At 42.4% G+C, this 14,264-nt stretch overlaps 1 protein-coding gene across 10 annotated transcripts in view; it reads right to left on the bottom strand.

The window, feature by feature from the left end:
* Positions 1 to 14,264, bottom strand: part of LOC140381217 (serine/threonine-protein kinase BRSK2-like) — a 64,100-nt gene that overhangs the window by 23,639 nt on the left and 26,197 nt on the right. For all 10 annotated transcript variants that reach the window (XM_072465245.1, XM_072465247.1, XM_072465251.1 and 7 more), the window contains exons 3-10: positions 10,489 to 10,574; positions 3,111 to 3,251; positions 2,773 to 2,889; positions 1,608 to 1,641; positions 1,438 to 1,506; positions 1,105 to 1,251; positions 990 to 1,021; positions 303 to 467 (exon numbers count right to left, since the gene is read on the bottom strand). In XM_072465245.1, the coding sequence (XP_072321346.1) occupies positions 303 to 467; positions 990 to 1,021; positions 1,105 to 1,251; positions 1,438 to 1,506; positions 1,608 to 1,641; positions 2,773 to 2,889; positions 3,111 to 3,251; positions 10,489 to 10,574 (791 nt within the window). The remainder of the gene's footprint in view (positions 1 to 302; positions 468 to 989; positions 1,022 to 1,104; positions 1,252 to 1,437; positions 1,507 to 1,607; positions 1,642 to 2,772; positions 2,890 to 3,110; positions 3,252 to 10,488; positions 10,575 to 14,264) is intronic.

Genomic DNA, 14,264 nt, shown 5'->3' with positions numbered 1-14,264 from the left:
AACCACTAAAGTGCAGAGATGTGCTATTTATTGTCGAGCCCTTAAAGGAAAGGCATTTTTTGTATTTTTATCTGCCTTTAAACATGTACTTTTGCAACTCATATTTTAGAATTTAATATAATAGCAATAATACCAGTGTTTTTCTGCGGCTCAAAGGGAGAGGACCTACTAAGCAGAACAAGTGAAACAAGTGTACAACAAATACAAATCAACCCTTTTTGCCGTCTTCCTATAAAAAGCATCCTTATTATCTCGTGCAGACACATGATACACTGGTAAACACAGGATTCAGAAGGCCGTACTCATCGGACAGCAGGTCTTTGGCGAGCTTGCCCTTGTCCCTGAAGCAGCCCAGCGAGTGCATGCTCTCCAGGACGTCCGGGTCGATGTCCTCCGCCGCACACAGAGTTTTAACGGACACTTTCCTCGGCACGGGCTGCTCTGGCTCCGGCTCGTTCTTACCCGCCCTGGGGCAGAAGGACACAAAGAAAACTCTTTTATGAAGCCTCTTATGAAGGGTCAGGGTGTGGTCACAACCAGCACCAACGACACAGCCGCAAGTCGCCGAGACGCTGATTATATCTATTCGACACTGAGACTTTCTAAATACAGATAGAAAATATGTATGACTTAAGTGTATTAAGGATGTCGCGATATAATATTTTGGTGTCTTTAATATTGGCACTGTGACCAAACATTAGTAAAATCCTTATTCTTTCACAAGAAATCAAGCTTTCTGACTGAAAAAGTAACACTGTCGTCACATAAGTAGTCAAATAAAAAGTACTTTCAACTATATAGTATATTTGTTGCATAACCATCAATAATGTAATAATTAACAGCCATGTCGCAGTGATTTTCCAATAGTGAGCAGCCCTAAGAACGTTATTTTATGATGATGATGGTTATTATTATTTATCTATTTAGACATTCTAGCAACTGTGAAATTATCAAGTTTATAATGATTTCAAAAGAACATAAATACTTACAGGTACCATGTGTGCTTCTGAATCTGGTCTAACTGTGAACAGACAGCAACAGGCAATGAGTTTACATTTTATTGTCGGGCAAAATGTTACTCCAGAAAAGCCCCGTATCTCTCACCGTGAGCCGCTTGGCCGGGTCGACCTGGATCATGCCCTTGAGCAGGTTCTGACAGTCCGGAGGGATAAAGTGCGGCATGTGGAACACTCCCAGCTTCACCTTCTCCAGGAGGTTACGCAGGTTATCGTCATCGAACGGCAGCGCGCCCTAAACACAGAGACAAAAGAGGACTAAACATGGACCGGCCTCCTGCTGGTGCCCAGAGTCAGGACTAAACATGGACCGGCCTCCTGCTGGTGCCCAGAGTCAGGACTAAACATGGACCGGCCTCCTGCTGGTGCCAGAGTCAGGACTAAACATGGGCCTCCTGCTGGTTTGATTAAACTCACTCACCACTAAAAGTGCAAAGAGGATGACTCCACAGCTCCAGGCGTCTGCTTTCCTCCCGTCGTACTTCTCTCCCTGCAAAAAAAACATTGTTGTTGAATTAAAATGCAGACTTATCTTTTTAATTAATGAGAGCGGCACAACATAAACAACATTGTGGTTGACGGCAAACGTACCCGGATCACCTCTGGACACGCGTAATGTGGAGATCTGCAGACAGAACAGAAGACTTCAGTTAATACACTAATAATGCTTGCAGAACAGCTTGTATCATTATCCCATAACACAGGCTTGAGTGCAGGGCGCAGTACTGCAGTAAAGCTGAGTACACTTTGATTCAGACTGCAGCGTCAGGACTGGACCTGAGCCACAGCTACAGCCAAGAGCCCCGAGCCCCCGAGCCCCGAGCCCCGAGCCCCGAGCCCAGAGCCCAGAGCCCAGAGCCCAGAGCCCAGAGCCCAGAGCCCAGAGCCCAGAGCCCAGAGCCCAGAGCAACTGGACTCATTTATACAACTCATTCACTAAAGTCACAGAGTGAGTGACAGAACAGTGAGTCCTAAGAGACCACAAGCACATGTTATAGTGTTATAGATGTTTTAGACTGTTATACATGTTATAGACCGTTATACATGTCATTGTCTCTTATACATGTTATAAACTTTTATACATCTTATAGACCGTTATAGGCTCTTACACATGTTACAGATTGTTATACATGTTATAAACTGCTTGATATGATTATATGCGGTTACAGAAGAAGATCACACAGAGTAATCTCCTGTTATAGACTGTTACTGTATATATGTTATAGACCGTTATACATGTTATAGACTGTTACTGTATATATGTTATAGACCGTTATACATGTTATAGACTGTTAAGGTATATATGTTATAGACCGTTATACATGGTTATAGATCGCCTCTTTCATATGGTTTATACTGTTGCGGTGGTTCACACAGAGTAATCTCTGGTTATACACGTTATTGTCTCTTATACATGTTATAGACTGTTATACATGTTTCAGACTGTTATACACGTTATAGATTGTTACTGTATACATGTTATAGACTGTTATACATGTTATAGACTGTTATACATGTTATAGACTGTTATACATGTTATAGACTGTTATACATGTTTCAGACTGTTATACACGTTATAGATTGTTACTGTATACATGTTATAGACTGTTATACATGTTATAGACTGTTATACATGTTATAGACTGTTATACACGTTATAGACTTATATATACTTATACTTATATATGTTATAGATTGTTTCATTTGGTTTTATGCTGTTGCGGGGGTTCACGCAGAGTAATCTCCGGTCTCTTACCCACAGCTGGTCTCCAGCAGACTCTCCCCGACCTGCAGGGACGCCATGCCGAAGTCTGCGATGCGGATGTTGTTCTTCTCGTCCAACAGGAGGTTCTCAGGCTTCAGATCTCTGTGACTGGAGAGAAATAAGAAGAACTCATGTTAAAACTTGACATTGGCAAAAACATCAACTAAATATCGGATGTGCCAGTGACAGTTCGGCTTGTGCTTGATGTGTTTTAATGTGTCTCTGTGTCCAATGCCGTTTGTCTCAATGTAGTTCCATTCTGTAGTAGCAGTAACAGTAGTTTCCATAGTAGTAATAGTAGTAGTAGTAGTAGTAGTAGTTGTGCTGACCATATGGAGTGGCTGTGGCAGAAGTCCAGAGCAGAGATGATTTGTCTGAAGAACTTTCTGGCCTCTTTGGGAGTGAGTCGTCCTTTCTTCACCAGATAATCAAACAGCTCTCCCCCCGACACGTGCTCCAGCACCAGGTACCTGCCACACAACACACAAGGGGAAATGACATTGGTTTGGACACTTTGTGAGTACGAGGGGAGAAATCTTGGGCTCACACACATGTTTTGATCTTGGAACACCTCAAGTCATTCATTTTAATTATGAGACATCACATGCAAAATCTTTCAAACCAGTTCAAACCATATCAACCGATGCCAAACTCGAGACACGTGCATCAACATACTGGAGTCATTGGTCATTTATGATTCAGTGACAGGTCAAACATATCATTGAATTCACAAAATCTTCTACAACTGAAACATGAATTGTCAGCATCTGAAACGTTGTGTTAAGCTTTCGTGGGATTTGGAGATTTCCCCGCTTACACTGAAAACCGTCTCCGTTCGAATCAGTACAAAGTCGTGGAAAAGCCATTTGCCAGCCCTGATATCTGTGCCGAGTGTGCGGAGTGGTGTTAGCACACTTCACCCACATTTGTGAAACATTTTTGCACAAATAAAAAGGCAAAGAAACACTCAACGCTTCCCGTAGAAACCACATAGCTCCGACCAATGAGAGCTTGACCTTAACACAACACCTGAAAGTCTAAATAATAACTCTAAATAAATTGAACAAGTCGCCATCTTTTTATTCCGACCTCATTTTGTCAAACTGGATAAACCTGTCGCACGTGTCTTTAACATCAGATCAATTATTTCAAGCTCAGACTCCACTTCGTCTCACTGTAGCAGCTCCAGCTAACACCGATGCTAAAGCTGTTGGTTTGTGTCATGGAATTAGACATACACGGATGCTATTCCGTAACACATCGAGAACACAATTCAACCTAGAATATGAAACGACACAGAAACATCAGACATTTGTGTGGCATGCATGGGAGAAAACGCGGGGACTGTGTCAGCCAGGCCGTTGTAAGGAGCCTGGCTGACCCTCCTGCGTCTCACCCCCGCGTCTCACAGTTTTTTCCCATGCTGGTTGGTTTTATTAGATATTCTGGAATAGGCGGGTCACATTTCTCATTGGTCAGCCTCACATCAAGGCACTTGGTATTTTTCCGTAGAGATCAAGCCTTGGGTAAACATTACCCAGACTCCTCTGGGTTATCACCCCCCCTAGGGTAAACATCCTTTGGCCCATCTTTACGACCCCTTCACAAATGCAGTTTGTCAAACACCCGTTCTTCTCTTAGACTAATGATGCAGATAAAATATCACTATTATGCAGATAAAATATATCACAGAAATATAATCATATATTCACATTTTATCACATTTCCCTCCTGTTTATCAAAGCATTAGTCTACTGTCTCATATGCCAAACACATTATTCTTTTCAGTTTTCAACATGTCTTTCATATTGGTGTTAAAATGACACTTTTACACACAAAAAGTTTATGCACATTTCTCAACATTGAACACACTTCTTTTCTCTCGGCCCACAACATTTCTACAGCATTACTGTCCTAAATTTTGAGTCAGATTGGTCAATCTCTGTAATTTGACAAACAGACCATTTATCTTGTCTATAATTTGTGCGGTGTGATGGGAAATATAGAAGTACAAGCGGAAAGCCCTTAAACCCACTGCTCTCTGGTCAGTCACTTTGACTCGTCAGGGACCTCTCTGGACACCCCAATAGAATCAAATACGTAGTATCAGGTGCTACTGGGACCAGACTGTCCACTAACCGCTCGACCTTGACCCTGCGGTATGGTTCTGGATGATGCTGATCACAAAAGGGATACATAGGCACATCATCCTAAACCCTTTGCCTCCAAGTGCTTTCTCAGCACTGTGTCTCCACACCACCATACGTCCTTGCGCTTGGTTTCTTAAGAGACCTTCTTCCGCTGCTCGCTTCGGTCACACCTATGACACATATGAACTGGTACATTTCCCATCTCAATTCATAATCTCATTATCATTACATGTAGTTATGTTGTTAGCAGATAAAAAAAACTCTCTTAGTTAGTGCAAACAACAGTGGCTGTATAATATGCCATTGTGTTTCTTCAGCTACTGTCATGTCAATTATACATTGTACATTATTACACATCATGCATTTCATAACCTTTCATGTTGATCACTTATTTTCTTCCCTCTATTCCAGGTCTGTGTATGTTTCATTTTTCTAGACATAGTTCTCAATTGTATAATACAGGTGTTCAGCACCCATATTACCGTCATCGCTGTGATGATGATAACTGTTGATTCTTTTTCCACAGAGTATGGTACTCTGCGCACCGTAGCCTCTGGCTCTCGTTCATCGTAGCAGAGTATAGTACTCTACCGTAGACTCTGGACAAAACTCATACAAACGAAGTCCTGCGTCTGCGATGTTATGGATCTGCCGCTGTGTTGTCCAGACATTTCTCTCACTTTCCCATGAGAGCACCCATGTACTCGTCCCTCCAATGGTCGGTGTGAGGACGACACGGTGTGGCTCCGTCCACTTTGCTCCGTCCACTTGGCTCCGTCTCTGTAAACACCACATCTCCAACACGTTCTGCTGCGGTGATAAACAAAGTCTTTTCGACAGTTCAGTGTATTTCAAACAGTTTTCTTGTTTACAATTTTTTTTAAGTAATTATTGATTCGGAATAATATTTGTTTACACGTACATATCCCTCCTTTTTGAGATATGGCTTTGCCCATTTCTCAAACTTCTACATAATTCTACATTTAAACAAAATTCAATAATCCAAATAGTTTACAACGTTCACTAATCCAGGATGTAATCAAGGAAGAGATGGAATTGCGTCTGTGGTTCCACTCCGCAATGTCACCTCTTGACCTTTCACAGTTCAGTGGTCACATCCCTGGCTGAGCCCCTCCTTCCACGGCGCTGGGCCCCCCCCTGTGTCTGTGTCTGTGTGTAATCTTACACTTCCCAAATCTGTAACTTGTAAATCTGTTTTACCACCATTTGTTTCAAACTCTAAATGTTTCAATCCACGTGTGCGCGCGTATGTATGTATGTATGTATCTGTGTGTGTGTGTGTGTGTGTGTGGGTGCGTCAAATACATCAAACAATAATAATTATCTCAATAATTCCCCCGTTGAGCTGGCCATAAGGGTCAGTTCACAACTTAGAGTTCTTCACATAATTAATAATTTCACATCTCCTCTGTTTGTCTGGCCTGCATAAAGTCACACATCTAATGTAATCTAATGTAAGATTAGCACATATTATGTGCTAATCTTTTATATGTGCTTCAGGTGGGATTCAAACTCAATCTCTCACACCTGCTCATGTGGTGCTTTACAAACATTGTGTATTAGTTTGTTCTAGCAAGTCTATATGTGTATTAACAAATCAAAACGATCCTAAACCTTCCCCTTGGTTATAAGGCACATAATTTTGTATCAACCCTTTTTTCCCCTTGTCTCTCTCTCTGTCTTCCTCTCGCAACGGAGGAAACACCCATTTCCAAATTTCTAAACCTGCTTTTTCTTTCTCTCTTTTCACTTACTCTTACCCTCACTTGTAACCTGCTTTTACTTTCTCTTTGCTGCTGATATAAGTATCAGACGCTGCATCCCCTGGGATTCCAGTTAGTTATCTTTAAAATATCCCTGCCATTCTGCTTCTAAACTCATGTATTGATTACCCATCCCCCTGTTTAGTTTTCACTATCTTCAGGTAATCTGCGGGTCTCATAAAATTTATTCTTCTGCATTACACTCCTCCCCCCGGGTCCGTCCTGACTCCGTCCTGAGTCCTGTAATGTTAAGTTCCTGTTATCACTGGTTTTCATAACTTCTATAGCGTCTAAATTTAGATGATATTGTCTTATTTAAATCTATTCAATTCTTGATTGAATCTCCACAATCCTTCAGGCATTTACTTTAGAATGTCAAATTCTTTCCCTGTTAATTTTAACTTTTCCTATTACCCATCAATCAACCCCCCCTGAGGTGTTGCTGTTGATACGCAAAGATAACAACATCTGCTCCATCCTGACTCCTCCAGATTCTTTGCCAGTCAATAGCCCCTTATCTCTGACTATCTTTATGACTTGGTGTCGTTTGCCTTTAGTTAATGACCCATTCATGTCTTTCCATTGGAGGGCATTGGACGTCACTATTTAACTTATTCCCTCACTTACGTCTACATCGCAATACGAGGTTTCCTCATGATAATACAAATAAATAAGTTACTGATATAACTTTTACTATCACTTTACTTACTGCCCATTCTACTCCTATGTCCAAAAACATCAGTAGTCATTCATTTACCCACATTATCACTTCCAGGCCTGTGCCTGTATTTGATCCTAAATTTAAAAACCCTTCTGTCTTTTCGTCCTGTACTTTCATCTAGTCATGCATTAAGTCCAAAAAGATAATTTTCGTCAAGTCCAATAATAAAACAAAACAAAACGTAGGTTTGTTCTGTGCACTCAAAAAACACGACTTTTGTCTTCTATGTCGGGGACAGGAAGTGTCTGTGATCACATTCCCCAAAAATATTGGCCATCTATAAAAATCTGAATTCATCTTCATCTCCCATCAAGTTTAATACAATCTTTATAATTGATTGTTGTCAATCAAACAAAACCCTTAAAATTTGTTCTACAGAGCTCTCAATAACTAAAAATTTAAAACCAGCTGAGTTTAGTTTTACTTATTTCATCAGTTCAGAGCGTCCTCTGAACTGCTTTCTTCCCATTCTCCTGTCTTGTTGATCCCCCTTATCTCCCCCTCTCTGCCACGTCATCTGAGCATACTGGAAGTCTTCCTCCAAAATCCTCTTATGACTTTTCCTTTGTCTTTTTACAGTTTGGGGTGATAATTTTGGCATTATTTGGTCTCGGTCGTCTGAGAGAAATGCTACTTGCTTTACAGTCACGGTTAATGTCAAGCTTCTAGAGAAATTCCTTATTAGATTCCTCCGGACATAAACGTGGTGTTTAAGATTCACCCATGACTGCAAATTTTAGATCTCTCAGAATAACGCCTTGTGACCCTTGTATGATTAATTGTGATTCACACTTGTTAGTTAATCACTTATCAATCCTCATTCACACATTCACACTTCTCTCTTACTTACTTCGCTCGTGCACAGCGCTTACATTCACACATATTTCCTCAGTAATATTAAACTGGGTATTTCCTCAGTAATACCTAAACTGGGTATTTCCTCAGTAATACCTAAACTGCGTATTTCCTCAGTAATATGAAACTGGGTATTTCCTCAGTAATACCTAACTGCCTTGCTTTATGTGAGAAACTTATCTCGTCCATAAGCCTACAATATTTATTCCAGTAAATATCAAACTAATGCATAAAAAACGTTTTATGGCTAACTCTTTTTCACACACAAAATTTTTGTCTGACCTTCTTTGTCGCCTGTGTTCTCCTGCTGCTTCGAAACGATGCGCTCTCCTCGCGGAGACTGAGGTGCGATGGGCGGCCACGGGAAAAGTGGACTTCTTTCAGCTGTGCACAGACTTCACCGATTCACCCGTCAATCTCCGCGAAGGGGCTGCTTGTCATCCGGCTCGAAGGACCAGAAAATGTCATGGAATTAGACATACACCGATGCTATTCCGTAACACATCGAGAACACAATTCAACCTAGAATATGAAACGACACAGAAACATCAGACATTTGTGTGGCATGCATGGGAGAAAACGCGGGGACTGTGTCAGCCAAGCCATTGTAAGGAGCCTGGCTGACCCTCCTGCGTCTCACCCCCGCGTCTCACCCCGTTTTTTCCCATGCTGGTTGGTTTTATTAGATATTCTGGAATAGGCGGGTCACATTTCTCATTGGTCAGCCTCACATCAAGGCACTTGGTATTTTTCCGTAGAGATCAAGCCTTGGGTAAACATTACCCAGACTCCTCTGGGTTATCACCCCCCCCCCCTAGGGTAAACATCCTTTGGCCCATCTTTACGACCCCTTCACAAATGCAGTTTGTCAAACACCCGTTCTTCTCTTAGACTAATGATGCAGATAAAATATCACTATTATGCAGATAAAATATATCACAGAAATATAATCATATATTCACATTTTATCACAGTTTGGCGGTCTCTTAATCCTCCCTCGTTCATCTCCGTGTCAGCTGCGATCCTCTGAGTGGAGCCCCCTGCTGTCTGATTTACGAGCAGATTAAAGCGACCGCCGGCGCGTTCGCCCGTCGCCGTAAGAAGCGGTGATTTGTGAATGAAATCGCACACGGTTGTTCCTTCCTCAGTGGCGGGGGGACGCGTGTGGTCGTTGGTACGCTGCCGTGCTGTTCAATCATGGAACGTGGCAGTGACCGCCCGCGCGTCCATGATAAATGTCTCTTTCAGAACGCACGGATGTAGCGCAGGCCGAGCGTGGCGTGTTTTCCTTTTGAATGCACCATCAAATATTTATTAACACGGGAAAAACATTCATCCAGGACATTATTCAGCCTTTAATTCATTTTAACGAGTGTGTTTATCGTATCTTACTGTATTTTATCTACAAAACAGAACCAATCAGTGATATTTGGAGTATTTCAAAAGGTTTTTTGTTTTTGTGTGCACTTGTTATTGACCAGAACAGACTCATCTCATTCAACAATTGTATAAATCCAGTTGTAAAAGGGCCCATATAACACTAAACACGTGTCCTCTCAGTGGGTTTGTGCCACCTACGGCCATATGTGAGGTCGCTAAAGTGAATGAATGTGTTTTTACGGTCAGCTGTGGTCAAGATGTTTATAAAACACATTACAATGATTATCAGCACTCAGTCAAACATAGTGAGGGCTACAAAATCTTCATAAAACTGAAAAATGGCTTCTAAGCGTCTGAATGCGCAGTTTGAAAGCTTTGCTACAGCGCTAACAAAAAAAAACTGCAACTTTTACTGAACATTTGTGAACATTTCCCATGTATAAAAAGGCAAGGTAGAAAGGAAAACCAATATTAACATTTGATTTTGACTTTATGTAAAAGGCTTGATACTCGAGGTGATGCAAATGGATAATTGACACTATAAACACAGGCTCCTCCCCTCCAGAAAGAGATTCTACATCTCAGAGAGACTTTTTTAATCACAGAATAATTGCAGTTTCTTGAATATTATATAGAAACAGATCTTCGTCATTCTAAAAGTTCTAGGTTGAATTTTGTCCTTTTACTTGTATTGTTATAAGTATTGATGAAATGAGTAGTAATGAGATCAATACTAGTTTTAGCAGGCCTATTGATTACAATGTAAAGTCTAACCCGTGTCTTAATAAAAGTAATCATCTATGTGTTTGGTACTCACAGGTATTTCTTGTTCTCGTAGACGTCATGCAGCTTTAAGACGTGCGGATGTTCGATGAGCTTCAGGATGGCGATCTCCCGCTCCACCTGCACAAACACCAACAAACACTGTTTCATACTCGTTTATCTTTGTCCACATCAATGGATCAAACTCCGATCAGATCAGAGGGACGCAACAATCACCGAAATGATGTGATATTGTATCGTGGTGTGTGAATGAGAGTGTGTTTGTGAGAAGGTGAGACTGTACAGTCCAGTTCTCCTTCATATTGACCTGTACAGTCCAGTTCTCCTTCATATTGACCTGTACAGTCCAGTTCTCCTTCATATTGACCTGTACAGTCCAGTTCTCCTTCACATTGACCTGTATAGTCCAGTTCTCCTTCACATTGACCTGTACAGTCCAGTTCTCCTTCATATTGACCTGTACAGTCCAGTTCTCCTTCACATTGACCTGTACAGTCCAGTTCTCCTTCACATTGACCTGTACAGTCCAGTTCTCCTTCACATTGACCTGTACAGTCCAGTTCTGACCTTTACATTGACCTGTACAGTACAGTTCTGACCTTCACATTGACCTGTACAGTCCAGTTCTCCTTCATATTGACCTGTACAGTACAGTTCTCCTTCATATTGACCTGTACAGTCCAGTTCTCCTTCACATTGACCTGTACAGTCCAGTTCTCCTTCACATTGACCTGTACGGTCCAGTTCTCCTTCACATTGACCTGTACAGTCCAGTTCTCCTTCATATTGACCTGTACAGTCCAGTTCTCCTTCATATTGACCTGTACAGTCCAGTTCTCCTTCATATTGACCTGTACAGTCCAGTTCTCCTTCATATTGACCTGTACAGTCCAGTTCTCCTTCATAGTGACCTGTACAGTCCAGTTCTCCTTCACATTGACCTGTACAGTCCAGTTCTCCTTCATATTGACCTGTACAGTCCAGTTCTCCTTCACATTGACCTGTACAGTCCAGTTCTCCTTCACATTGACCTGTACAGTCCAGTTCTCCTTCACATTGACCTGTACAGTCCAGTTCTCCTTCACATTGACCTGTACAGTCCAGTTCTCCTTCACATTGACCTGTACAGTCCAGTTCTCCTTCACATTGACCTGTACAGTCCAGTTCTCCTTCACATTGACCTGTACAGTCCAGTTCTCACCTTCACATTGACCTGTACAGTCCAGTTCTCCTTCACATTGACCTGTACAGTCCAGTTCTCCTTCACATTGACCTGTACAGTACAGTTCTGACCTTCATATTGACCTGTACAGTCCAGTTCTCCTTCATATTGACCTGTACAGTCCAGTTCTCCTTCACATTGACCTGTACAGTCCAGTTCTCCTTCATATTGACCTGTACAGTCCAGTTCTCCTTCACATTGACCTGTACAGTCCAGTCCCGTCTCTGTGTCACTGAATAAACGTTGCTGTGGACGTTTTCCTTCCGATCGAGGCTCTAATGGGCCGCGGTGGAGGCGGGATCGGCGGCTTAAGTCCCATTCACAAAGGAGAGCAGGGGGCGGAGCTACAGGCAGACACGAGCCCAATCAGCGCACGCTCCCGAGAGCCAATCGGAGCGCAGAGAGATGAGGTAAGCGCTGTCAGCATCAGGACGGGGGGAGGAAAGGGGGGGAAACGAGACCGTGAAACGAGCTTTTATTGTATTTGACGAGGAACGGGGCGAGATCGTGAGGGAAATTAAGCTTTAATTCACACTTGGACGGAAAAAAGGGGTGAACTGTTGGAGATAAAGGTGTAGTTAAACAAAAATGGAACAAATGTGAGGTGGGATAAACTGCGTGTGGTCAAAAATGTGGGAGGCATGTTGAAAATTTGGTATAAAACAGCAACAGTGTCAAAAGATGAAAGCGATTAAAAGGGCCTTTCTGCACGTTTGTGGTTTATTGTATAGTGGGTAATCATGTCCGTTTGATTTAACTTAAAAACATCACGATTTAAAGATTTTTCTCGATTATTTCCGTTAATTCTCGTGGTCATGTGACTGTTCCTCAAGTTTGTGACCGGCTTTACCAAACTGAACTCTTTGAAAGAAAAAGTTAAACGTGACAAAAACAAAAACAAAAAATGTCCCGATTATGATTTATTTTTAGTTCTTACAATTCCATTTTGACCCGAGAAATCACAATTATCGATTAACCGTAATAGTTTTTACATTCGTACACGTAACTGATGCATCTCCATGGTGACGCCAGGCCCAGTTACAGGTCAGATCTGCGGAGAGAGGCGACCCCGCTCACAGTAAAGGCAGTAGAGGCTCTGCTGCGATAACCGTGCGTCCGCAGCAGGTTCAGGACGCGTTAAAAGGTAAATGTGCACGTTTTTTACATTGCCGCGTCGCGTGTGCGGAAGGCGTTTTTTCGAAAACATGGGAAAGGCACGACTTTGGCTTTTAGTTCCACTTTGGCGGCGCGACTGTGACGAATAAAAACACACAGCCAGAATGAAATAAACGACCGATGTGTTTAATGCGTCGCCGTGGAACGTTCGAGCAATAATATCGGCATGGAAACAAGCAGGTGGCAGATTCCGGCGCCTGAAAAGTTACACAATGCACCTTTAAACGCCTGAATAATGCATTACAATGATAATCGATGTAAAGTAACGGAGCAGAGACAATAAACGTCTGAGGCTGAAAAATGACACTCAACAATGGAAATATTTCAGTGTGGGCGAAGTTCAAATACCTCTCCCTCTCTCTCTCTCTCTCTCTCGCTCTCTCTCACCCTTACTCCCCCCCTCTCAGTCTCTCTCTCTTCTTTGCTTTATTGTCTCTGCCCTCCATCTTTTTTCAGTAGTCTCCCCTCGACAGGCTGGATCCCTCTTTCCTTCTCTTTTCCTCTTTTCCCTCCTCCATCTGTCTCTCTCTTTGTCTTCCTCTCTCTCTCTCTCTCTCTCTCTCTCTCTCTCTCTCTCTCTCTCTCTCTCTCCCCCTCTCTTTCCTTCTATTTTCCCTCTTCCCCCTTCTCTCTCTCTGCAGACTGGACTTCCATTGTGTAAAGAGAATAAAACGCAGCTTCAGCCAATCCAACGCCTGTTTCCATGACGACGGGCCCAAAATAACACACACACAGAAGGAGAGGGAGGGAGAAGGAGGGAGAGGGAGGGAGAGGGAGGGAGAGGGGGTTTCTCTGTCTGTGCCGGGGAATCCCTCTCCACTCTCTCTTCCTCTCTCTCCCTCTATCTGTATAGCTCTCTCTCTATGTCACTCTCTCCTCTTTCTCTCGTTCGCTCCTCTCTCTTTTTCTTATTTTCTTCTTTCTCCTCATCTTCTATCTCTCCTCTTTCTCTTTCTACTCTTTCGCTTTCTCTTCTTTCTCCTTTCTTTTTGTCCCCTTTCTTCTTTCTCTTTCTCTCCTCTTTCTCTCTTTCTTCATCCCCTTCCACACTTTCTCGTTCCTCACGCTCTCCGTTTTACTCCCCTTCTCCCTGTCTTTTCCTCCTCATCTTCCCTTTCTCATATTGCGGTCTTTCTTTCTCTATTCTTCCCCTTTCTCTCTCCCCTCTCTTTTCTCCTCTTCTTCCTTTCTCTCATCTTGAATATTCAGTCTGTTTTAGGGCGACAGAATCAACATCTGAAAAATATGAGACTGAGATCATTTTCAGTCAATTAACTCTTTATTAGCTGTTCTTTTATTGGATCAGAGGGAATTAGCCCAGAGGAGAGTGAGTTTAATCTCTTTTCTGACATAGAAATATGCACTTTGACTTTGTTTCCAGGAGTTGTTTTAGCGTGAGCCTGTGGTCAGTC

Source organism: Eucyclogobius newberryi, unplaced genomic scaffold (assembly GCF_026437365.1).
Source record: "Eucyclogobius newberryi isolate DKJ021-1_F unplaced genomic scaffold, fEucNew1.0.hap1 SCAF_5, whole genome shotgun sequence".
NCBI lineage: Eukaryota > Metazoa > Chordata > Actinopteri > Gobiiformes > Gobiidae > Eucyclogobius > Eucyclogobius newberryi.
Note: the sequence above shows the minus strand (reverse complement) of the source record. Positions and strands in the feature narration are given on the sequence as shown.